The 26,846-nt window shown below is 45.3% G+C and overlaps 2 protein-coding genes across 2 annotated transcripts; one reads left to right on the forward strand and one right to left on the reverse strand.

Annotated features, from left to right (window-relative positions):
* The first annotated feature begins 659 nt into the window (after positions 1 to 659).
* LOC121868367 lies at positions 660 to 3,079 on the forward strand. Its single transcript, XM_042368899.1, has 2 exons — positions 660 to 1,176; positions 1,589 to 3,079. Exons 1-2 carry the CDS (start codon positions 687 to 689, stop codon positions 1,873 to 1,875), a joined length of 777 nt encoding a protein of 258 aa, XP_042224833.1. The 5' UTR covers positions 660 to 686; the 3' UTR covers positions 1,876 to 3,079.
* A 998-nt stretch (positions 3,080 to 4,077) lies between these two features.
* Positions 4,078 to 26,526, reverse strand: LOC121868366 (proline-rich protein 12-like). Its single transcript, XM_042368898.1, has 2 exons — positions 26,327 to 26,526; positions 4,078 to 7,134 (listed from the first exon to the last, which is right to left on the reverse strand). The coding sequence occupies exons 1-2, from the start codon at positions 26,342 to 26,344 to the stop codon at positions 4,852 to 4,854; spliced, it is 2,301 nt and encodes a 766-aa protein (XP_042224832.1). The 5' UTR covers positions 26,345 to 26,526; the 3' UTR covers positions 4,078 to 4,851.
* Between the last annotated feature and the right edge of the window lie 320 nt (positions 26,527 to 26,846).

Here is a 26,846-nt window from a genome sequence, read left to right on the forward strand (position 1 = left end):
GACACTGCCGATCATGGGCGTCTTGGTGACCATGTTCCTGGTGCTGTATTGTCGGTCCCTCTGCTATATCAAGGTACTCATACACGTCTACTTATTCAAGCATACACACTCATACACACTGACACTCATACACACTGACTCTCATACACACTGACTCTCATACACACTGACTCTCATACACACTGACTCATACACAGTCACTCAAACACAGTCACTGACACTCATACACACTCCAAGACACGAGGTGTTCTGAAGTCATCATAATATACTGTTCCTACATAAAAACATACTGTCCTCTCCTGTAGGTTGATAAGTATTGGCTTGAGAAATATACCTGATGAAGCTTTCCAAAATAACAATATGTAAGTGCAGATGCATATTGTGTGCCATGTACAGTACAGTAAATTGACGAGGGGAATCACCTGAAGATTAGGCACCCCTTTATCTACTAAGGACACTGTCCCTTTATTAAGGACACTGCCCCTTTATCTATTAAGGACACTGTCCCTTTATCTATTATAGACACTGTCCCTTTATCTATTAAAGACACTGTCCCTTTGTCTATTAAGGACACTGCCCCTTTATCTATTAAGGACAGATTCTTCATCTCTTGTGTTTTCTGGAGGTACAGTACTACTTGACAATGTTTGTGTGTTGTGCAGAGGCTGAAGAAGCAACAGGGTGTGATGCGCAGGATGACGCCACCGTCCTCCCTGCACCACGCCCCGGCCGACGATGGCAGAAGCAGACTATCCTCCGCCTTCGTCTTTGTGGCTCCCCCATCACCAACTGACTCCCGTAGGCATACCACCACACAAACCATGTGTCCCAAGTTTATGCCCACCTTACATGTCACTGATTCCCATCTCTTGGTCGCCACACAGGCTCTAGATACCGGTACTCATTTGATGCCCACTACACAAGTATTTAATGCCCATCTCTTACCCACCACACAAGCCCCCAATACCAACTTACCGTCCATACGTAGGTCCTGGTCAATGTACCACGTGGAGAACCAAGAACTGGCCACGGCGTTGCTCCCACTGCACCACCACCCACTCAAAGCCTCCAAGTACGGGTTCAGGACGGTGCCGCATCGTAGACTAACCAAAATCTACGATAACTACGAAGAGATGTTTCCTGACCCCACCAAACCTCCACCACCAAAGTCCTTCAGTGAGTGTTAGCGTGTGTTGTTGTCGCGAGGATGATGTAATTTGGTTGGGTCTTTTTTAACGTTTTCACGCTATTACAAGTTTAATGCAGGATGCCTCCACCCGCCCCCCCCCCACCCCCCAGATGCTTCACACTAAGCATCACTCATCAGCATCTTTTCCGTCACGTAATCCTTCCTTCTCATTAAAATGAAATATAGACTATAAAGATTACCTGAAGATTAAGCAGCCCAGCATATTTCACCCGAAGATTAACCAACCTAACGCTAACCTAACCCCCCTCTCCCCTCCCTCAGGTATCGTTAGGATGGTAAATAGTAAATAATCAAATGAAGTAAGCTCGGGTGTCTAATGTTAAGGTTATTTGACTATTATAATATAGGGTTTATATGTGTAATCTATGTGTTTGACAGAATCATGGGAATGTAGAGGTCGGATCGGTGAGCGTTGTAGGCGTGCTGTTGTGACACCAACATGTGGAGAAAACACTTCTCCCCCGCCCCCGCCCCCGCCTCCGGTTCCTGTATCCCAGCACTTTACCGTCAACAAACAGCCTTCACTAGTGCCTCACACCAACTCCTCCTGCCATCACTGTCCACATGCTCCACTCAACACGTCTGTCTCCTCACCCGTTGAACACTACATCGTCGACACCATCAACGAAACGTACATAAGTGCTGACAGTTACCCTTCATCGTGAGCGCTGACAGCTATCATCCATACATGAAGTCTGTCACACTCCTCCTTCACCACTAAGTCCGACAAAGAGAGAAATAATTGTATCTAAAATATCCTCACATTTCTTTCTACTCAGTCAGTCATTTCCATTGGTGAGTGAAACAAACAGAAATTAATCCATGGATATTCTTTTATTCTTTTAAGGTGTACAGTAGGGTTTCGGATACGGCTTGTACCGCTCTGGGATAATCGGGGAGGAATATTTTACATGTATTGACAGAGGTGATGGCAAGGTGCTGCGTAAACTAGTATCATGGTCGTGGTGGAAGGCGCTTGTTTCTCCTCTCGTTGATCTCTTCTGGGGGGAAAAAACCCCCTAATGTTTTAGATTATCTCCTGTAGCTCATAACAGGAACCCAGGAGGAAGGACGAGCAGAGCAACAACCAAACAAGATCCTGTGTTTATGTTTATTAGGTGTTTTATCTTTTCTCTCCTTGATACTTTCGTCAGCATATTCAGGGTTGAGTACCACTTCCTTTGTCTTTTACTGCAAGCATTTATCAAGCGTAAACTACAGATCATCTTTTTTATGGTCTTTTGGTGATAGAGGCGACAATGTTATTAAGCGTGAGTCGAGTTGTCAGGTACAGAGACGCCCTTGAGGGAGGTTTTAGAAACTATCCTTCCTACCCTCCCCCATCACCACCACTACTACTACCACCACTACCACCACCACCCCACCACTGCTACCACCACCACCTGCACGCCTACCCTGACGCCTACTTTTGATCGGATACTTTAGTAGATGTTGGAATTATTAATCATTTTTAATATTTACCGCCACTAGAACAAGGTATATTGCTGTAGGCTTAACATGGAACAACTATTTATTTCAGGTGCACTGGGACTTTTTAATCACCCCGTATATTAATCGATACATAACAAAGTTAAAGGGTAATTCAGGGTTACAGATGATGTATTAAGAAACTACATGGTTAAGACTGACTCAATTTGACCCGTATGATATTTGTCTGTTTGTTAGGGTTACTGTATGGTCTTGGCTACTACTGTTGGTCTACAATACTTGTCTTGTTGCTCTTTGGCATTCACGAAGATAATGATATATAGTTGTTTACAAAATTCCCTGGACGGTTTTAACAATGGCATAAAAATGTTAGATGACTGATTTTATTTTCCCACATTTTCCTAGTTACTGGATTGCCCTGGATTTTATATTATATTTTTTTTTAATTATTTAGAAATGTAAATTTTGGGTAAAAAAAAAAATAAGTTTATAGTTAATTGCTATTTTTTGTTTTTCTTCAGGGTGTATTGTATATTAGCCTGGAGGAAGAGTTTGTCACTTGATTGTAATGTGTGTAAGGTGCAAAACAACATTGTATTTGGCTTAGGCAGAATCATAAGGTGTCTTTGGTTATATAAGACACCTGATTAGAAAGTATGTAATACATTTTATTAGAAAAGTGAAAAATAAGCGAATGGTAACGTTAAACCCGTCGGCAGTCGGCCCAAGGGTGACTAATCCTAAGTAGCTTGGACCCAGCCTTGACTTCCTGCTGTGTGGTGTACCAATTTTTTTCTTTGTCTTACCAGTGACACAGTGGCCTATATACTGGTCTCTTGGGCTACATAGAGCAAGATGTATAGTCCAGCGGAATGACAGTAACATTGGCTGAGTCGCTAATAAAGACACGGAATATAACGTTCTGGTGTAATTTATTTATCATTTCAGTTGCTATATTTAAAGGAAAATTAAACTTCGTTATTTATAGAAGTATATAATATTTGTATGTAAGGTGACGTATATGTTAAGAGGTTATCAGAAAGAGAAAACCAGTTGCGAGTGAAAATGGCGGCTTCTTCAGAGACGTGTAAGATCACTCGAGTCAGGATTATGGGATATAATTTGGCGGATGGTTCAGCTGCTGTTTGTTGGTGACACAGCTCTATTTGACGAATGAACAGAGTTACAGATATTAGTGAAGGTGTTTGAAGGAGAACATACTTAGAGGAAGTTGGTAGTGAATGTGAGCAAATCTCGTGTGTGTGTGTGGAGGGCAAAGTCTCTTGTATATCTACAATGTTTACTGTAAGGTGACGTCATCATCTTGACAGGCATCTAAAATTTAGTCACAATAAGAAAAACAGGACCACCGGAGGTAAATGGTTATACGAAGGGTTTTGGATAAACAAAATCTTAGGCAGTTTTAGTTTTATTTATTAAATTACTGTACAATAAAATATCTGCACACGAGAAACATTCTAGATAAAGATGCTGATTATTTTTTCTGCCTGCAGAAAGTTGTGGTCACTTGAGCAACATTGTACAGGTAAAAGGCAACAGGGATAAGTACATAAATATTCTAACTAAAGAGACAACACACGACACCACTTGAGGCTCAGACATCACCTGTCTTATTATCAGCATCTGAGACACAACCAAGAATTTGCTTAAACATTTCGTAAAGTATAATAACTGGTCCAGAAGTTCAGCAGGCAGTATGTACACACTATTGTGATGATCCTGAGATGTAGGGACACTTTATATCCTGTAGTTTAGCTTGAAAACATAAGATTTTACCCTGACTAAAAACAACCTTAAACCTATTCAAGATATGTTCATTAAAACTAAGACAGCAATATGTACAGCATGATTCAGTAGAGTAAAGCTACGCATCACTCGACAACTCGAAAGAAAGATATTTCACAAAATTATTTGTTTTCTTTGGTGAGGGCAATGCCCTCGCTACGAAATGTGGAAATTGACGACAGCTGAGTCACGAGATGCGTCGGCTGGGGATGTGCCCGCTTGCCAGACGAAGAATTTTAATTTAGATAAAGAGTCACAGTCTGTATAATTATAATCTAACGATTCCAAGTCTTGAGAAGTTGATTCTCAGGAGGAAGCAAGAACATTCCAGAGCAGATGGAGAGGGAGTGGGCAGGTCAAGTCCGGGAGGCTTGCTGGCTGGTGGATCAGTTCCAGATGGGGCGCCACCCATTAGGGTCGCCATTCCACTGCCGGTCCACTCGCTCTTCGGCGGTGTCCGGTTCCTTCACCACAGGCTGTAAAGTTGACGCTGACTCAACCAGGTTGTGTTCTGGATCGCTGGCATTGGCCGGGGGCTTTGGTGATTCGTCATTTTCACCGGAAGCCAGCACTAGAACTCCAGCCACCTCACGTCCTTCTAGGTCAAGTTCCTCCGGCAAAGGTAATTTGGCACCATCAACTACTACCGGAAGGAATTTTTTCGAATCTTCATCATTAGCTTCCACAACTCCAGCGAAACGTCCCTCACGGAATTTGCCAAGACCAGAAATTAACCCAGCAATTCCTTCGCTAGTGTTGTCGTCCCCTACCAGGCGGCGAACCTTGACGTCGACGGCCTCCTTTGATGGTGCAGCGACCTTCCTCTCAGCACGGCGACTCTCGGAGCCATACACCTCCAACAGAGCCTCTCGTGTCTCTTTGTCTAAATAGTTTTGAGTTAAGGCATCCTCTAAATTAATAACTTGAACATCAGCGTCATCCAGCAATCCAGAATCCAAGAGCTGAGAACGGACATCAGCGGGTAGTTCCTTTGGCAGGTCACTCAGGATACCTGGCTGTGCACCGTCTAAATTCAGACCCTTGATGTCATCGATGTTATCACCTGGTGAGTACTCAATGAAATAAACCTCAACTGGTTCTTCCGGTATTGAAAACACACCTGGATCGATGATGGGCGGGGGAGGTGGAGGAGCGGGGTCACCATCCTCGAATACAATCTCAATGATGGGATCGTCGTATCCTAGCTCGGCCTCAAACGTCACTGGGGCTGTAATAGCTGGAGCTGAGTATTGGTCGGTTATATCTACGGGGAATAAACCACCACCTCCTCCGAAATTCCCAGTAACTTCGAAATTGCCATCACTACCGAACGCTCCTCGACTATCACCACCAGGGGGGAAGATGTCAAGTTGAGCAGGAGGCAAAGCACCTCCACCCAGTGCACCTCCACCAAGAGCACCTCCACCCAGACCACCTAGACCCAGTGCACCTCCACCCAGACCACCTAGACCCAGTGAACCTCCACCCAGTGCACCTCCACCCGATGCGGAAGGAAGGTCGTAGAGCGGCGCTGGAGGTCCAACTGGCGCCACCGGAATAAGAGATTCTATAGGAAGGGGTTGGGAAGGTTGGAAACCGAGGTAGGAAGAGGAAGAAGAGCCATGGGCTGCCATGGGTGGGGGGAAAGACGGCGGTGCACGGTACTCGTTACTCAGGTCTGGAACAACTGGTCCCACCGGAACTACTGGTGGACTGTAACTGTCTCCTAACACCTGGGGAACAACAGGTACGATAGGCACTGACGGTGCACTATAGCTATCACCTGGTAGAGGAGGAGCGTAATTATCGACTGGAGGAGGAGCGTAGCTGTCAACTGGAGGAGGACCGTAGCTGTCAATTGGAGGAGGACCGTAGCTGTCAACTGGAGGAGGACCGTAGCTGTCAACTGGAGGAGGACCGTAGCTGTCAACTGGAGGAGGAGGAGCATAGCTGTCAACGGGGGGTGGCGGGGGGCTGTAGGAGCCACCGCCGGAGTGAACCACATCCGAGTGCTTCACCGGGCCGAAACCATGTGGGATTCCTTCTCCATGGCCGCCGCCTCCATGGCCTCCTTTGATTTGGCCGCCGCCTCCATGGCCTCCTTTGATGTGGCCACCGCCCCCAAGGCCTCCTTTGACGTGGCCACCGCCTCCATGGCCTCCTTTGATGTGGCCACCGCCTCCATGGCCTCCTTTGATGTGGCCACCGCCCCCAAGGCCTCCTTTGATGTGGCCACCGCCCCCAAGGCCTCCTTTGATGCGGCCGCCACCTCCATGGCCCCCTGCGAAGTGGCCGCCGCCTCCGTGCCCACCACCTCCGTTGCCCCCACCTCCAAAGCCCCCTGTGAAGTGGCTGCCACCTCCGTGACCTCCTGCGAAGTGACCTCCTGCGAAGTGGCCTCCGCCACCTCCGCCACCATAGCGTGGGGGAGGTGGACCGTAAGTGGGCTTAATGTGGACAGGTGGAGGCCTGTAGTAATGCTTCACTACAGGGGGGTGGTAGACGGGGCGAGGGTGAGGCACAGGCACGGTGATGATGGGACGTGGACCATAGTCGTCCTCTGATTCCTTCTTCCATCCCTTGAAGAGGCCAGAGAACCATTTGCCAATACTTCTCTTGTCTCGCGTCAACTCCTCGGCGTGCGTCACAGTCACCGCCACCGCTAACACCTGTAACACAAAAACAACTTGTTACACTCCATCTCTACAGCCTGTTAGGTTAGGGTTAAGTCGTTATAGTAACCCGTATGTCACTTGGATTAGCGACATAACGTAATCTGATGTGTTTGTTTACATCATGGCAGAGTGTTCTTGTATGAGGGATCATGGCATGAGTCAAGAAATTATAAAAAAATAATTGAAACATATTAAATAATTATAATAATACGAAATAATCTTCGAATCTGAAATAACAGTGACCTGGGGACATTTTAATTGCCCACCGCCTCTATTTCCCCTCCCACCTCCTGTTTCGATGTTGACCTTAGAACATTGAAATCATCTCCTCAGGTACTGATGCTGTCTGACATTTGCACTACCTCGTTTAATTAAATCGTTATGGTATGATTACTTAGTCAGTGACAGTGTGAGTCGGTGAGTGAATGATGTCACCTAACCTAATCCTGAAATCACCAAACCTAACCCTGACGTCATCTAACCTAATGTAACCCTGATGCCACCTAACCTAACCTAACCTACCGTGTCTTATCCTTTATACTTTAGAGAGAGAGAGAGAGAGAGAGAGAGAGAGAGAGACCCGTACACCATGTAAACACAAATCATAAACAACTCTCTCTGTTTACTCTCTCTATTCCCTCCTGTGGGATTTATTTCTCCCACTTTTCGCTCTTCATTAAACAGGAAGAAATACGTCGTCCACAGATACCAATAAAGAGAGAGTGATTTCTAAAACCCCCCCAAAAAAATACTGGGATTATTATTAGAGGCGGGCGAGAGAACTGGTTGGTAGGAGAAAGCCCTCCCCCCCCCCACCCCACCACACCCCCCTACCCCACACACTTCTCCTCACCTCCCAGCCTCCCCACCACCCCTCCTTCCCTCCCCCCCTCTCTCTCTCCCCAGTACAAGTTTTTATACAGTAGTCCAGATAAAATTTTCTGCATTTCATCTTGGCTACCGTGGAAAGTTGGGGGAGGTATGTCGGGACCGCACCTCAGTATGGTGTGGTGAAAGGTGGTTAGGTTAGGTTAGATTGGGTTTGGTTTGGTTTGGTTAGGTTTGGTTGGGTTTGGTTAGGTTATGTTGGGCTGGGTTGGGTTAGGTTAGGGGCCTATGTGGTTTGGGACCTCATTAAAACTCAGGCCCCATCAGCCAACAATAACCTCCCCCCCACCCCCAACAATGAGCTGGAGGGTGACGTATATACAGTAAATTATCTCATAACTAACTCACTCAACTAACTCACTCAACTAACTCACTCAACTAACTCACTCAACTAACTCACTCAACTAACTCACTCAACTAACTCACTCAACTAACTCACTCAACTAACTCATTCAACTAACTCACTCAACTAACTAACTCAAGTAAATGCTATCGCGACAATTTAGAACTTAAGAAGAACAGTGTAACACAAAACTAGACTTAAGACTTTTTTTAATGATTGATTCTCATGTTTTTTTTTTTGCCTTAAACTACGTTCACTTACGATGAGTATATGCTTTCACTTATTGGAACTAATTAATGACAGGTAAACTGGAGGGGATACCTTGAGGTGGGAGGAGGGGGTAGTGGGGGATGAAGAGGGGGTGGGGAAGAGAGGAGGTAGGGAGGATGGAGCAGAGGTGAGGAAGGTAGATAGGGATGGAGAGGGGAGGTAGGGGGGATGGGAGGTAGGGATGGGGAGGTGGGGAAGAGGAGAGAGGGAGGTAGGTAGGGATAGAGAGGGAGGTGAGGAATGTAGCTGGGATGGAGAGGGGGAGGTAAGGAGAGGAGAGGAGGGGGAGGGATGGAGGGAGGTAGGGATGGAGAGGGAGGGAGGGATGGAGGAGGTAGGGATGGAGAGGGGAGGTGGGGAAGGAGAGAGGGGAGTAGGGAGGGATGGAGAGGGGGAGGTAGGAAAGGAGAGAGGGAAATAACCGTAATATCATATTTCTCACTGCAGTTATATAGGAAACGGATGACATCTAAATATAGGAGAAATTGTAGCTACTTACTTTTGATATCAGCTACGACACGAAGCTCCCTAACCCAACCTAACCTAACCTAACCTAACCTAACCTAACCTAACCTAACCTAACCTAACCTAACCTAACCCAACCTAACCCAACCTAACTTAACCTAACCTAACCTAACCTAACCTGACCTAACCTAATTACACCCCCACTACTGTACATCAAACCACAACCACACTTACGTCACATTACAATCCCTTACAGCCACACTTACGCCACACCACAACTACTTACAATCACACTTACGTAAGATTATAATCCCTTACAGCCACACTTACGCCACATCACAATCTCTTACAGCCACACTTCACACCAAAACCACATAAAGCCACACTTACGCCACATCACAACCAATTACAACCACACTTCACACCACAACCACTTACAGCCACACGTCACAGCACAATCCCTTACAACCACACTTACGTCAGCCACACTTCACACTACATACATACCGTAAGGCATACACAGCCACACCTTACGCCTTCACAGACCCGTCAAATGCTGTGTGCGTAAACATGGTTGGTGCCCCTGCTGAGAAAGAGAGGGGGGGGGGAGAAAGAGAGGAGGGAGGGAGAGGGAGGGGGAGAAAGAAAGAGAGTTGGGGGAGGAAAAAGGTGAAGATGGTGGTAGAAGACACAGTAAGATGGTGAGAGATGAAAGAAAATGAGAGAGAGAGAGAGAGAGAGAGAGAGAGAGAGAGAGAGAGAGAGAGAGAGCAATACAGTGTAGTTAAACAAATGTGAGGGAAGGTCGGGGCAGGTATAAACAGGTAGTGGTGGTGGTGGTGGTAGTGGTCCCAGGTACAGGTAAGAAGGGAGGAAGCGTACCTCACATAATATAGAGCTTGGTATCCCGGTAGGTTGTAAGGCATCGTCACCTCAACACACTTCTTATCATCGGGGAAACTTCCAAGGCTAGGTTTAGGTGACCTGATCTTTTAGCGTTTTCTTGTTGCAGGAGGGAGGCACTTTCTCTCGGGTAGTACCGTGTGTGAATACTAATGCACGAGGCCTGTTTCAGGTTGACTCTGCCTGCCTGCCTGCCCGCCCGCTTGGCCTGCCTCCGCCTCCCTGCCTACAGACCCGCCTGCCTGTCTGCCTTCCCACCCACCCGGCTGTCTTCCCACCCACCCGGCTGCCTACCCACCCGTCTACCTACCTACCTACCCACCCGCCTGCCTGCCTGCCTGCCTACCCACCCGTCTGTCAGCCTGCGCACCTCCCAATCACAGTCATCCAACGGGTATGTGTATACTTGTCGGGTTTTCTAGAAGAGAAAATGGGCTTTAAATATCAACTTTCTATAATGGCCACCTTCTTGTGGGGTGACGTGATATTAAAATTTACAACCTGGAAATAACACACATTGATTTTAACGTTTTTTATTTTACTGAATATTTATATTACTGCTTATATATCTCAGGAATTTATGCTACGTTGGTAAATCCGGATGTAACTTCTCGGATCACCTGAAGATTATTCCCCTTAAGCTTATCTCACCTAAATATTAACCACCCTAACGCTAATTTAACCTAACCTCCCCAGGTAGCGTAGGATAAGATAAACAGGGGAAGGGGAGGAGGTGTTAATGTCCATCCCGCCCCAATGAATAATACAAGTTAAGATTCTTTGGGACTAGGAGAGGGTAAGACACATAAACACAGGTGACATGTCAAGAGGGACTCACGCCAAATTAGGGACGTCGGGTAAGAGATGTAGAAAACTGAGTCATATAGCAGTAAGGGTCGACGTGTGACCTAAATCAGGGAACGGTGGTAAAAGCCTTTGTTCGTTAGGGGTGGAAGAGGAATGATGGGAAGAGGAGGGATGATGGGAAGGAGAGGAATGATGGGAAGGAGAGGGATGATGGGAAGAAGAGGAAGAGCGATGATGAGAAGGAGAGGGATGATGGGAAGGAGAGGAATGATGGGAAGAGGAGGGATGATGGGAAGGAGAGGAATGATGGGAAGGAGAGGGATGATGGGAAGAAGAGGAAGAGCGAAGGAGAGGACAGACTTTGTACCCGGATGAGTAACTCGCGGACGTCAATTCCCGCAGTGTAAACATGGCCATTCTTTAAGTAATTTGAGTCGTTCTTTCACTATTTTCTAATAATTCTGACCGTGTGACTCTGAGCAGACGATCTTGTGCGTTCCTGTGGGAGAGTGCGGAGTGGTGAGAGAACGCGTAGTGAAGTTTTAAAAATAGATTTGAAAACTGGTCCTTAAGTGGCAACGAAACTTTGCTTCTGCTTTCTCCTGGGTCATGCAGCGCGCGCGAGTATGTGTGAGGCAATGTCTAGGTGTGAGGTGATTTGGTGTCCTTGTATGTTGTGTATATGTATATTATTTGTGAGTGTTTCTTTGTGTACTTTCTATATGTGAGTTGATGTCCTTGTACGTATCATGACTCGTGACAAGACATTAGTCCATGTAATAAAAATACCATATTTTATCACCCAAGTCGCTGTCATCGTCATCAACATCCTTATTGTCACATATTGTACCTCCGTCATCTTATTGAGTAATCGTATATTATTATCATATTTTTTCTCTACCATTTCATTTATTACCACCATGACCAGCGACTGTGAAGTATTACGGCCACTTTTACTGAGTACGATATTAATGAAGTTCCCCCTCTCACCCGCTCACACCTCCGCTTTCTCTGGATCATCTTGGTACTGAGTATGTTTCTCGGCCTTCAAAGAAAGTAATTGAGTGAGAGAGGAATGTGGGACACTACCATCTGTTGGTGTCTTAATACTGATGTCCTTGTGGTGTATATGTCTATGGTTATCCTGTACTGGGAACTATGAAAACTTATGTTCGTAGAGAGAGACCGTTTGCTGTTTTGAGTTTAGCGTTGCAGTAATATGATGTTGCAAGTTTTAAATTAGAAATAACTTAGTTTTTCCAGTAACTTACACGGTCTGAATTATTAGAGGAAGTAAATTTCTCTGATGGAGGAAACAACAACGCCAGAATAGCCTTATAATATGAGAGTTCCTGCGCCCTCGCTTATTACCCGGACGCCAACCTGTCCCAACTACTTCTTACTGGCTACGACTTTGATTATCACGTTTTATAACACTTAAACTAACAAGAAACCAAGAGCAACTTTTAAAAATACCATTTCACCTCCCAGGATCATAACATATTGTAGAGAACTGAAGTATATTTTTTTTAATTTAATGAAACAATGTGTAAAAGGAATAATATCTTTCAGGGATGCAGACGAGTACAACTGTCATGGCTTCCCTCACCAGAAAATATCCGTCATTATTCAGTTGTCTTGCGTTATGGCTTATTGAACACCCGCTGGAGACAATCAAAACCTACCTTTCACAATGGTAAGTTATTTTCTACTAAGTATTCGCTCTAATTCTTATGCACAATTCACAAATTTTAGCTAACTGACAACACTCTCAGGGAGGGAAAAATGGGCGGGAAAAGAGTTATCCACATACCTAAAAAAACAAAAACAAAAAAACATTCAGGTTTCTCAGGCTCAAAATTCATTCATCAGTTTAGTCAGGAAAGACAGGTTGAGCTAATACTGAAGTTTCCTTTGACTCTACTAGCTTCCTGGAGTCAAGTCTTATACCTTGACAAGATGAATGTATTTTATTAAGTTATTTTGTGGGTAATTTTTCACTTAAGCAGAATTGGTATATGAGTGATGGATAACCTTGTGTGTTTTCCAACGTGATGTATGTATGTATGTATGTATGTATGTATGTACTGTATCTATGTATATTTACGTGTGTATGAAGGTGTTTTAAGTGTAAGGATGGTTTTAAGTGCGTCAACCCAACCTTAGGCTTAACAAATAAATGATTAAGATTTAATTAATTATTTAGCATACGAGAGAATAAACGGACACAACTATAATGTTATTCTCAATGTTGTTTAAGGATTATACGAGAAGAACGATACAAAACGATTATAGAGAACGTAATGTGGAAAGTGCTTGTGCATGAGGGTAGTGTGGTGTGGTGTGGTGGTGTTTGGAGTGGTATGGTGTAGTGTGGTGGTGTTTGGAGTGGTGTGGTGTGGTGTGGTGTGTTTGGAGTGGTATGGTGTAGTGTGGTGGTGTTTGGAGTGGTATGGTGTAGTGTGGTGGTGTTTGGGGTGGTATGATGTAGTGTGGTGGTGTTTGGAGTGGTATGGTGTAGTGTGGTGGTGTTTGGAGTGGTATGGTGTAGTGTGGTGGTGTTTGGAGTGGTGTGGTGTAGTGTGGCGTGGCTTTGAAAACGAGCAATTTGACTTTCATTTCAGCGTCGAGGCAAACCTTTTTACCTGGTTAATGTTATAATGATTCTGGTAATTGTGCTATTGGCAAAAAGAAATAATAAACCAAATATGCAACCTCTCAAGAGTCATTATTCCCTGACTTACTCTTGTGAAGGTGAAACGACCCGAAAGTAATCGACACTGATGATCTTAGGTTCGGTTGGGTTGGGTTCGGTTGGATTGGGTTCGGTTGGGTTGAGTTCGGTTGGGTTGGGTTCGGTTGGGTTGGGTTCGGTTGGGTTGGGTTCGGTTGGGTTGGGTTCGGTTGGGTTGGGTTCGGTTAGGTTGGGTTCGGTTGGGTTGGGTTCAGTTGGGTTGGGTTCGGTTGGGTTGGGTTGGGTTCGGTTGGGTTGGGTTCGGTTGGGTTGGGTTGGGTTCGGTTGGGTTGGGTTAGGTTAGGTTATAGGTTAAGTTAAGTTGGATTAGGTTAGATTTGGTTAGGTTATGTTAGGTTTTCTGTGGATCAAACTAAAGTGTTAATAAAGAAGCTTGTCGTATGTTGTGGTGATGCTGTCGGAGGTGATGGGATGGGGTGGGTGGGATGGGATGGGTGGGATGGGATGGGGTGGGTGGGGTGGGATGGGATGGGGTGGGATGGGATGGGATGGGGTGGGTGGGGTGGGTGGGGTGGGGAGGGATGGGGTGGGATGGGATGGGGTGGGGTGGGGTGGGATGGGATGGGGATGGGATGGGGTGGGGTGGGGTGGGATGGGGTGGGATGGGGTGGGGAGGGGTGGGATGGGGTGTCTTCTTCTACACTACACCTTCCTGGGAAAGTGTACACACCCCTCGTCCTGTGTACATACCTCTCCTCACCACTATGGGAAACAATGCAATAATCACAGCCCAGGGAAGTGGATTCTGTGAAGTAGCATTGTCTAGGTGTTGTGTTATGGTGTAGTGTGTTGTGTTATGGTGTAGTGTGTTGTGTTATGGTGTAGTGTGTTGTGTTATGGTGTAGTGTGTTGTGGTGTGTTGTGTTATGGTGTAGTGTGTTGTGTTATGGTGTAGTGTGTTGTGTTATGGTGTAGTGTGTTGTGTTATGGTGTAGTGTGTTGTGTTATGGTGTAGTGTTTTGTGTTATGGTGTAGTGTGTTGTGGTGTGTTGTGTTGTGGTGTGGTGTGTTGTGGTGTGGTGTTTGTGAAGTAGGGACGCGTATAGCCGTGACTTGTCAGTATTGCTCTAACACCCAGATTAAGACTTTAAACTATCTCTTATCAGATCTTAATTACACCTTAATTACAACTATCTATAAGGGTAACTTTTGTTTTTGTCTTAGCTTAAATACTTCGGCACTATGGTAACGATATAAGGAGACTCTACCATTACCACACGTCCTGCGACACACTCATCCTCTTGTTAACCAACGTGACGTGTGTGACAATCAAGCCAGACAGACAGACAGACAGACACACGTAACACAATACCTTCGTCCCTCACTCGCGGCAGAGCTCTGGGGTGGACATCTGCTGTTGGTCTTTGTGTTTTTCTTACTTTCATCTCTGCAATATTTTTTTTTCTTTCCTGTTCATTTCATTAGTAGAGAGCCTGGAGCTAGCCGTGACACCCCACTAGCCTGGCCAGAGGGGCTGTACACACACACACACACACACACACACACACACACACACACACCTAATTTAGGCTAGAAACTTAGTCATCATGTTTTTTCTTTTCGAGGCTGCCGCCGGATAAATAAACCAGTTCAGTTAACGTCTTAAGTCACGGTGTAGATTGTCTCTTAAGGAAGGTTTTTATTTCTCTATTAACTCAACAGTAATTTACCTGACCTTAGTTAATACTGAAACATTTATATTCCTTTAATCACACACACATAGGTATATAAATAACATCAAACTAATAATAAGACTCCCTGAACTATATTTACTTCTCAGCTATAAGTAGATAAGATAAAGGAAGATATGGACAACTATAAAGAGATATATAAAGGTAGATAAGGGTAGAGAATTATTTACATATGAGTCTCTATTAGTGTGAAGTGGAGTCTTTTATTTGGATGTTAATGAATGTTATTTTTGGGGAGGTCCAGGTTAAGTAACTCACTGTTTTCTTAGATCCATAGTTATGAGGGATTGTCACTGTAATCTTGTTGTGGTCTTTAGTGTGTGTTAGCGGTGATTGTGGTGGTATGTGTCTTAGTCGCCGACCCACTGTTTATATTTGGTTGGTACCAGGGTGTGTGTGTGTGTGTGTGTGTGTGTGTGTGTGTGTGGACAGGATGATGTTGGAGATGCGTGTTGTGGAGGGGAAGAGTGTGATAGTGTGTTGGAGGGAAGGAGTAGTGTGGTGTAGATGTTACAAGCATGAATGTAGTTATGGGAACCAACTTAGGACCAAATCACTATTCTGGGACACTAAATAAATTACTCCACCCGGTACAGAGTCACTACAGATAGACAGACATCAAAGCACGGTTCTACACACGTCCACCACAAGTCTTTAAACACGAAAACTGGTCTTTTAAGTATCGACAATTACACAGAAAGTCAGTCAACGAGTTGTATACTGGCGGCGTTGGCACTTTCCTTTCGCGTGTGTTTATCTTTAAGAAGGTCGGGTTAAGAGGTGAGGGTGAAACGCCAGACTCGCGCCCGTCCAAGGTCGCCTCACCGCCAGCCCAGCACCTCCCCTTCGCGGAAGTGCATCGTACGCATAATGCTCTGACGATGGTGAGATTGGCGGAGAGGGGAACACGAAAGCAGAGGAACTAGAGGCTGGTGATGTTTGGTGAGGTGCGTGCTTGTGTGGTGGGGTACTTAGTTGTGGGGGAGGGGCGTGTGGTATGCGTATGTGATGTGGTTATGTGGTAGGGAAGGAGTCAAGTTGTTATTGTGTACGGTTTAATGTGTTTGTGTGTGTGTCGTCAACCTATCCAAAGATACTGCTGATTAAATCGTCATCATCTTCGTCAGGTTTTGTCATATACATCCTCACAGTGTTATGGGTTACAGAGGGTGAGGGTGTGATCGGCATTCAGGGAGGAGAGAGGAAGAGGGGAAACTGTAACTCCGCCACTAACTGTAACTCCGCCACTAACTGTAACTCCGCCACTAACTGTAACTCCGCCACTAACTGTAACTCCGCCACTAACTGTAACTCCGCCACTAACTGTAACTCACTAACTGTAACTCGCCACTAATTGTAACCCGCCACTAACCGTAACCTGCCACTAACTGTAACTCGCCACTAACTGTAACCTGCCACTAACTGTAACCTGCCACTAAGTAATTCAAATACCACAGTAGGTCTTGTAGGCTCATTCTGTGAGTGGAAAGTGCCGAGGATAGAGAGAAGTCGTGTTAGCTTCACGATAATGATGAAGATGAAACACACACACACACACACACACACACACATACACACACACACACACACACACACACACACACACACACACACACACACACACACACACACACACACACACACACACACACACACACACACACACACACACAAAGGTTTTAACTAAGTGTTTGTATTCTTGTGTAACTCATGTCATCATTTCTCTGTTCTGTTATTTATTTATTTATCTATGTATCATCATTTGTTACTTTTATATTATGATTTGTATCTTTTTTATGTGATAATCTTATGCCTGGGAATAAAGTGAGCTGAATGCCACGAAGCTCCACCACAACCACGTGCACAGTGTATTAGTCAACATCACCTGTACCATTTTATTTACCTGTGTCATGACCCTAAAACAGTGACTCTACATTATCTGTCATGACCCTAAAACAGAGGATGTGGTGGCGAGGGGGAGGTGAGGGGATGCAGTGGGTGGGTGAATGATGAGACGTAACTGGGGATCTCGACGTACAACACCAACCTTCCTCTCCCACGCTTCCTCTTCTTCCTACCGCACCGTCAGGAGGAATCGAGGAAATGATATTCAGATAATAAGCCTTGATAGAGCGTTACCTTTCCGCTGTTAGTGGATAAAATCAGTCATCAAAATTGATTCGTCATGTTGAAGTGTAGGAAGTCTCGCACCTCACACGTGTTTTTTGTTTACCTTTTACTGTGACGTGTTTAGAATATATTACCCCCGCGCCGGTGATTGGTTGACAGTAAGTCCGCTTCTCCATGGCTGACCAATGAGAAAGACAGATACTAACGTTAAGTGTCAGGAGTCCCACGTGTACTAGTGAGTGTCTTGGCTTTGTGACTTAACATTATTCACTCACGACTCTAACTCTCTCTTTCCTCTTTCTCGTCTTCCTTCCTTCCTTCCTTCCTTCCTTCCTCTCCCTCATCACACTCCTTCATCATCTCGCACTCTCCCCTTTCTTCAGCCAACATCCTTACCTTCCTCTCTCCTCCATTGTCTTATCTCTTATCAGATTTTTCTCCTACTTTTGTTCTTTCTCCTTTCTCTTCCCCCTCTCCCTCCTTCCCTCCATCCCTTGTTCTTTCTCTTTTCATTGACCCTCCCTCCCTCCCTCCCTCCCTAACCCAAAGCGCCTGAGTCATTTCCTAGGAGGATTTTCACCAGAATGCCTACCCCCCCACTATACCACAAGCCTCCCCCCCCACACCACTCGCCGCCACTCACCACCCCTCCACACCACTCAGCGCCCCTCACCTCCCCCATTTCAATAACCCCCCCCTCCTTCTTTCTAACCTCCCTACCTTTCCTATGTATCCCTCCCTCCCTCTTCCTCCTCTTTTCCAGCCCTCTTTCTCCTCTTCTCCTCCCTTCCACCCTCTAGTACTCTCAATTGCTTGTTAAGCAGAACATTTTCAGCAATACATGATCAACAAACCACACACACACGCACACACACACACACACACACACACACGCACACACACACACACACACACACACACACACACACACACATCTCAGAAGCGTCATCCTTGCTTATATTGTATTCACACTTTAACTTTCTCTTGTTGCTCACAGTTGCAGGATGTTGCAAGGCTGCCTGAATCACCTGCATCTAGCCTCCTTTTCCCCTCCATCCACCTCACATCTCCTCCTCCCTCTACCCTCTCCACACTCTTACCATCCTCCACCACCATCCACCCCTCCCCTCTCCATCCCTCCCTCTACCACCATCCACTCCTACTCCTCATTACACTCTCATTTACTCCACTACCATTATTATTAATCATTGAAATTACTGTTAAAATCGCAGACCAATAATGAATAACCAAGAGGATACAGTACACCCCCTTGCCAGACACCCGACATTAGCCTCACGCCGTCACAATACCTCCCCCTCCCTCACTCTGTTAATTATGGTAATATTAGTGGCAATGTGACACCCCCATGGTCTCTTGACACGCTCTTGCTGAAATTGAGGATGACTTGGTGACTCCCACTGCCAGGTAACAAGGATCGTGATGCTCAGATACCGTTCGATTGAAGTTGAACACGCGATATATCCCCGAACACCTTGAGTTTTTGAAAAGGTTAATCGTTAATATTCATCGTAAGTTTAAAGGAAATCTATCGATGCGTTTAAAAGTTATCGTGGGATCAACAGACACGTACAGACACACACACGACCATGACGGATACAGTACAACGCGATGCCTTATAATATCCTGGGGACTTGGTGGGGGGGTGGAGGAGGTGTAAGGAAGATGGGGAGGAGGAGGATAGTGGGTGGGGGAGAGGGGAGGAGGGAAGTAGGATGATAGGAGAGGGGAGGAAGAGGGTGGGGAGGGGGAGAGAGAGGAGAGGGGAGGGGTGTAAGTACGTAACGCTCGCTAGGAGGTCCTCAGCCACAACAACACGATCACCTTTAATTACCACGAACCGGGACTTTATTGCCATAACTAACAAGATCACCTGAGCGTCCCATTTTAACGAGAAGAAGGAAGGGGGAGGGGGGGGGAGGTGGACCTGTGAATTACGCCTGATTGACCTGTTGAAGTGTAAGTATGAGTGATCAGCAGCGTCTGGCGTTAGTTTTTGTCAGTCATGATTGTGTTTTATTGTACAGGTAATTATGTGCTGGGTCACACCTGTTGCTTGGAGTGAGGAGAGGGTTTAGAGGAGGATGAGGAAGATGGAAGAGGGTAAAGGAAGATGGGAAACAGGAAGGAAGAGAATAAGATAAAAGACGAAGATAGGGAAGACGAAGAGAATAAGAGAAGGAGGAAGAGTGTAAGATAGGGAAGAGGAACACAGAGAGTAAAGAAGGGAGAAAGAGAGGAAGAAAGATGAAGGAAGTGAGTAAAACAGAGAACGAAGAAAGGAAGAAGAATAAGACAGGGGGTGAGGGAATAGAGAGATCCACCACGTCTCTTAGGCAGGTGATGACTGAAGGCATTGGAGGCGAGGCTGTGAAGTCGAGAGTCCTGCTGGAGGTAATTATGGTCCGTGTGGGTAATGACTGTTGGTGGTGGTGACAGTGGTGGTGATGGTAGTGGTGATGGTGGTGGTGGTGGTGGTGGTAGTAGTAGTGGTGATGGTGATAGTGGTGATGGGTAAAGACAGTATTATTATTGTTGTTGGTGATGGTAGTGGTGATGGTGATAGTGGTGGTAGTGGTGATGATGGTGGTAATAGTCACTCAACACATGGCAGACGACGCTTCCTATTAATGATGAGGTGTTTTTGTAAGTGTTTTTGTTATGTTTTTATTTCGTTCATGACATTGGCAGTTTATGTTGTGGTGGGCTAACACCTGGTCTCTGTGGTCTGGTGGTGGGGTTGGGGGGTAATCCAGGCGCCTCAGGGAATTGGAAACTTAAACTAACCTCACTCTTCTCTCGGTCAGTCTGTTTATCTGTCTGTTTTATTTATCTATATTTATATCTCTACATTATATATGTCTGTCTGTCTGTCTGTCTGTTCGTCTCGTCTGTCTCCTGTCACTTTTTTCACACAACCATCATCACTCTCCACCTTATCATCCATCCCAACACACACACACACACACACACACACACACACACACACACACACACACACACACACACACACACACACACACACACACACACATCAGCTTGGTCACTTGAGGTATAGAAACGAAGGAAAGATAGAGAGAAGAGAGAGAGAGAGAGAGAGAGAGAGAGAGAGAGAGAGAGAGAGAGAGAGAGAGAGAGAGAGTAACTTTTCACACTAAGGAGCGTCACGACATTTTACACCAAAAGAACAGTTAACAGATACTTATCACACCGTGAAACGTGACAAGTGACTCCGGGGTATGAGGAACCACGTTGAAGCAAGAGGGTGTGTTTACTGTGGTAGCGCTGAGGGAGGCACTGAAGACGAAGGTGGAGTGGGGTGGGGTGAGGTAGGGTGAGGTGGGGTGAGGTGAGGTAGGGTGAGGGGTGGGGTGAAGTGGGTTAGTGGCCCCGGTATAGGTTGGTGGTGGTGGTAATGAGCGAGAAGAGTAGTTTTGGTGTAATGGGTACCGGGGCTTAGGTAATTAGGGCGGCTGGTAGGGTTACCTGTGGGTGAGAAGGTGTTGGTAAGGTGAGGTAAGTGAGATATGGTAAGGTAAGGTTGTTTTAGTCTTATTTTCTGTCGTTCTTGGTAGGTGTGTTCTATTCCACACACACACACACACACACACACACACACACATTCCCTCCTCTCTTTCACACTCCTCCAACCGTTTACCGTCATCTACCACCCATTTACCGTCATCTAGCTGTCATTTACCGTCCATCTCCCATCCATCTACTCTTCGTTTACCGTCAAGAAGCGAGACCCTACCACCAACACCCGTACACCCCGTCTCGTGGTGTCACTGTCACCTATCTGAACCTATCACCTCTGTCTTCCACATGTGAATCGTAACTTGTAAAGGAAGAACAAGAAAAAGAAAAGAGAATAACTGGTGCCCTAATAACTGTACACGACGGAGAAAGAAGAGAAAGTAGAAAACAGAAAAAAAAGATGACTTGGAGAAAGGCATAAATAGAGAACTGCTTATTGAAATAGAAAGTAATACTGAAAAAAGTCGTGGAATTTGAAAATGTTGTGGAATTTGATCATAAAGTCGTGGGATTTGAAAATATTGTACAATGGACTATCTAGGATATAATTGGTAAAACACACACACACAAATAGGTGAATAAATCAATGTATAAGATAATGATAAATAAATGTAAGTGTAGATTAGTCACAGGGGATGCAAGAACCAGTCCATGACGTGGCCGGGCGAGGGGAGGAAAAAAATTAAAAAATAAAAATCTTATTGGGTTCGTCAGTTGGTTAAATGGGGAAGTCATTCATTGAACCACTAAAAGTTATTTCGAGCATCATTGTGAGAATTAAAGGGTTTATACAGCCGGTTCAGTAACGGTGTCAAGGGTGAGGGAGGGAGGCTTGGTATTAGTGGTAACACGTGATGGTAATGGTGGTGGTGGTGGTGGTGGTGGTGAAGGTGGTAGTGTTGATAGTGGTAGTGGTGATGGTGGTAGAGGTGATGGTGGTAGGGGTGATGGTGGTTGTGATGATAGTGGTGGTGATGGTAGTAGTATGAGCTAGTCCGCAAGCATGAAGCATCCATCAGCTGGTAAGTAAACAGGTTCTTCCTCATATCAGAGTGTCAGGGCACACACACACACACACACACACACACACACACGCACACACACACACACACACACACGCACACGCACACACACACACACACCTGGATCAGCCCTCGGGCTGGTTCGGAAGAAAGTAGTTGTTTGTTTCGTGGGCCGCCACCAGAGGACTGGGAGAGAAAGTGCTGATCTGACCCAGTCTGAGCCAGACCTGGCTGACCTGGGCCCAGTTACCCCACCCCTACGCCCCACGCCCAGCTCTCGCCCTCACACCTGGTCCTGCCTTGGGCTCAGGTGGCACATCGACCCACCCAGATGATCATCGTTGGGGCGGAGACTGGGGGAAGTGGGAGGGGAGGTCGGTAAAGGCTGAGTAAGGCAGGTGAAAGGTGTAACAGCAGGTGGAAGTGAGTAAGAAAGAGCAGCATGTATGTCCCGAGGGTGATGTAAGGGAGAGTAAGATGTAGTGTTTTGAGGGTGAACTGTCATTACCGGCGGTGGAGAGAGAGAGAGAGAGAGAGAGAGTAAGCCGTACTACTGATGGTGGAATAAGACTTATCACTTGGCGTCACTGTTTGAGTCACCTTCACACCGACTCTCACTCACCCCCCAACATACTAACTAAGTCTTACCAAAACTACGCAAACTGACAACAACTTAACCGCTGTATAATTACCCTCTGGACACAACTGGGGAAAGTGATCAGCTGTTTAATGAGAGTAAATTAAATAAACAGATGTTGATTGTACTGTTTATCGAGAGTGATCAATGTAAACAAATAGTTGATTCATTGTTTATTGAGGGAGTTGTTTTGTTTATTGATTGTTATTATTCTTATGATAAACATATATTAAGTAATAACACAGAGGTAATGAAGTGGTTATATCATCATCTCACTTTCTCTCATTATACAGTAATTTTTAGCTTCATCGGATATCGGGTGTTCATTACGGATATCGGGTCTCCATTTACAGTTGTATTCGTTGTAAATTTTAAGGATTTTTACTAAATATTATCCGTAATCGGGTAAATTTTCTTTCTGGAAAAAAATTATCCGACATCTATTATATCGGGAGAGACGGCGAATCGATAGGAGACAACGAGGCTAATATTCTCGACGTACACACACACACACACACACACACACACACACGCACACGTACACACACACGCACACGTACACACACGTACACACAGACACACACACACACGCACACACACACACACACACCCACACCCCTTGCCGTAGGGTGGAAGCGTAATCTTGTACACTTAAAATCACTAATAATTTTCTCTTCTCCGCCTGTAACTCACACGCCAAATTACCCCACATTAAAAATAGCACAAAAAATAGAACAAATAGTTTAGAGAGTTTGAGGAGGTATATTTAGGAGGACAGATAACTCGACCAGACCTCAGATAACTCGACCAGACCTCAAATAACTCGACCAGACCTCAGATAACTCGACCAGACCTCAGATAACTCGACCAGACCTCAGATAACTCGACCAGACCTCAGATAACTCGACCAGACCTCAGATAACTCGACCAGACCTCAGATAACTCGACCAGACCTCAGATAACTCGACCAGACCTCAGATAACTCGACCAGACCTCAGATAACTCGACCAGACCTCAAATAACTCGACCAGACCTCAGATAACTCGACCAGACCTCAGATAACTCGACCAGACCTCAGATAACTCGACCAGACCTCAGATATCTCAACCATACCCCAAAAAACTCGACCAGACCAGACCAGACCAGACCAGACCAGACCAGACCAGGAGAAAGTTTTCTTCCCTTTCACTGGGTCCACTACACACTGGTCGCATTTTCTGGTCGACCTTCTAGAGACTCCTGGGGACGATAATAACAACCTTTAAATATCATGATCCCCTTAAGTGTGATAATTCCTTTAAATTTAGTACAGTACCTCCTTTAAGTCTAATAATTCACTGTTTAATTCCCTTAAGTGTAATGACTCGCTATTTGATTCCCTTAAGTGCATTTATTCCCTAAAATGTAATGACTCCTGTGGTATGATATGACATTTTAAACGAGTATGAATATAAACAGGTGGAGTAGGGATTACGGGCCTTTGTATTTAAAGCTAATTAAGTGTATCTTGTCGGTGACTCGTGTAAGGTAAACTTGTCCTCGTAATCTGATCTAAAGTGATAAATACATCATCAATAGTAAGCTAACTTCATTAAATTTAACCTAACTTAATCAAACTTAACTAAATCTACCGAGACCTGAACTTTATTTAACATAGCATAACTTAAGAAATTCTCTGGTAATGGCATTTTTGTATAGTGGGAGATTAGCATATGGAATATTTCTCTAACCTTAGCTTCGGTAAACACAACAATGGAGACGTCATAGGGTACAGAGAGAGGCGGTGTCCACTTAAAATTCAAACCAGGACCGACCCACCGCCTCCTTACCTGCCCCAGCACGGCCCGGAACATGCCCTTCGACTACCCAACGCTATTTTTATCCTGCGGGTCTTAGTAGACCACCCTGGGGGACCTCAGTGACGTAATCATCCCTCCCTTCATTGAGTACAAGTGGAAAGGTCGCCTCCCACCAGCCACGACCAGGCCTACTGTAAGTTTTGTTGACTGTTTGTGTGATTTTTGTATTTAAGAATGTTAGCTCGGTGTTGACTGTGTCTTATGAAAGTATAAATATACAAGACAAGCCGAGGGAGAAATTGGAGAGAGAGAGAGAGAGAGAGAGAGAGAGAGAGAGAGAGAGAGAGAGAGAGAGAGAGAGAGAGAGAGAGAGAGAAAAGAAACAGAAAGAAAACGCCATTCAATTCAAAAGTTTCCTGGTGAGATTTTCACGGAAGACAGCTACCAACTGTTTACTTAAGAGAAAGCGCTGCTGAGAACATATTTGTTGCTTGAGCGGGACACACATAAGCAAATCTTCTATTCGTTGTGTAATATAACGTAGGTTAGGATACGTTATATTTGTATTGGTTAATGTTTCGTTTCAGGTGCTTCAACTGCTGGGGATTTATCAAACACCGTTCATTGGGTTAGGTTAGGTTAAACTGGGCGTTAGATTCTTAACCGAACTACTTTTAGAAATTCATTAAACAAGTATATTTTGGAATGTTGTCGTACCCAGATCTCCAAGTTATCGCGCCTGGAGGACTGAGTATAGTCTTCCGGCATCACTACAGTTGCCAGTTTACTCTAACGGAGGAAGTAACACAGATTCTCTCTATATTCAAGTCGTCATTTCCTCGCTAATAATCATCACTCCCACTCAGATAAGACTTGTGATTCATATGATATAATGAATTGAATTATAATGTGTTAAAAAGTTGTAGATAGATGCGTTAGAGAGCATTAACCTCCTATGGTATACAGAACGCTTGGTGTTTGGTTAGGTTAGGTTTGTTGATGTAATTTTATAGAGAGACTTCCATAATCTGATATATTAGTGTTGATAGCAGCTGTTGTACGTGTTGTCAAATTCTCTTCAAGAAATTTTTATCGTCAGAAATTTACATGTGTTTAAGATAATACGTTTTATTATATATCTGATTTCTGGGGAGATAGTCGGTACTACACGTGAGTGATAGGGAGGCTAGGGTCAACAGGTGTCAAGGAGACTCAGATATGGACACTCTACATAAGAAAGCTCGTGAGGACGCTCTATCTTCCTTCCCCTGATAGTCGTTCCTCCCCGCGTCCTCCAGATTCAAAGCCACACTTTCCGTTGCCTCCCTGCGGCTAGAACCTTTAAGATGTGTATCGCGTATAAACACTGGGTTCCTACTCTTATCTTATCTTATCTTGAGTCCCAGGTAACTCAACACTGACGGCTGATGATGGCTAGATAGTAGGTGAAGTTAGGAGTATGCGTAACGTAAATATTGCTACGGTTTATTATACTGTACTGGGTCATAGTCGAGCTCTGTAACTCTTCAAGACGATTATTTCAATTAACGAGAAAGTGGAGAAGGCCCGCGTGTTTAGAAAGGTTGAGAGGAAGCACTAGTAGGAGGCAGGTAATACAGTTGGTCTCCCGGGGTGAGGAGCGGAGACTTCAACCCGGCAGTAGGTACCAAGCGTCCAGTGTTTCCTTCACCACTTACCCTGCGGCGTCCACTACCCAGATACACACGCGGCGACCTTCACGCCTTACCACCCAGTAACACACTCGTCACCTTATATCACTAGGCATGCAACATATAAGATGCGAACAGCATCATGCAGTACTGTAGCAGCATCAGGCATTATCAGAAGAACCCAATATAGAATCCACACTCCCGAAAAGAGTTTGAAGTCTTGTACACAAAGGTGGGTTGGAGGCACTCACCAGCACCACTAGTCTCATGGCTGGTAAGGTTTGTCACTAGAGTGTATCACGCTGCAGCGTCAGGAGCCCGACTGAGGTCGGGTCGGATGTCTGACACGGGGCACGGCGTCAGCCCTCCGTGCCGAGTTAACTTCCCGCTCGAGAGTGTAGGTGAAAGCTCGACCGTCCACTACCGCCGCCACACAACCACTGAGTTTCTCAGCTCTTTCTCTCCTCCTTATATTACCTCTGGTGGTAGTTGTTGGCCCAGTAATTGCCCCCTCTAAAACCTGACTCTGAATATGTCGCCAAACTTGGCATTGTTGAACACCTTGAAAAGTAATTCCTATATTTTCGTGTGACTAATAAGTGACTGTCTGGATAAGATAAGGATACTTGATACACAGAGAGAAATATTACTGATGAATTAAATTCTTTGGTCAGCCCAAAATAACCAGTTTGTGGTGGTAACCATCTCGCCTTCCCGCGGCGAAAGCTTCTCAAGTGAGACCCTTTTTTGTCCCGTCTACCAGGAACCTCT

The sequence above is a fragment of the Homarus americanus genome, unplaced genomic scaffold (assembly GCF_018991925.1).
Source record: "Homarus americanus isolate GMGI-L3 unplaced genomic scaffold, GMGI_Hamer_2.0 scaffold19318, whole genome shotgun sequence".
Classification (NCBI taxonomy): domain Eukaryota; kingdom Metazoa; phylum Arthropoda; class Malacostraca; order Decapoda; family Nephropidae; genus Homarus; species Homarus americanus.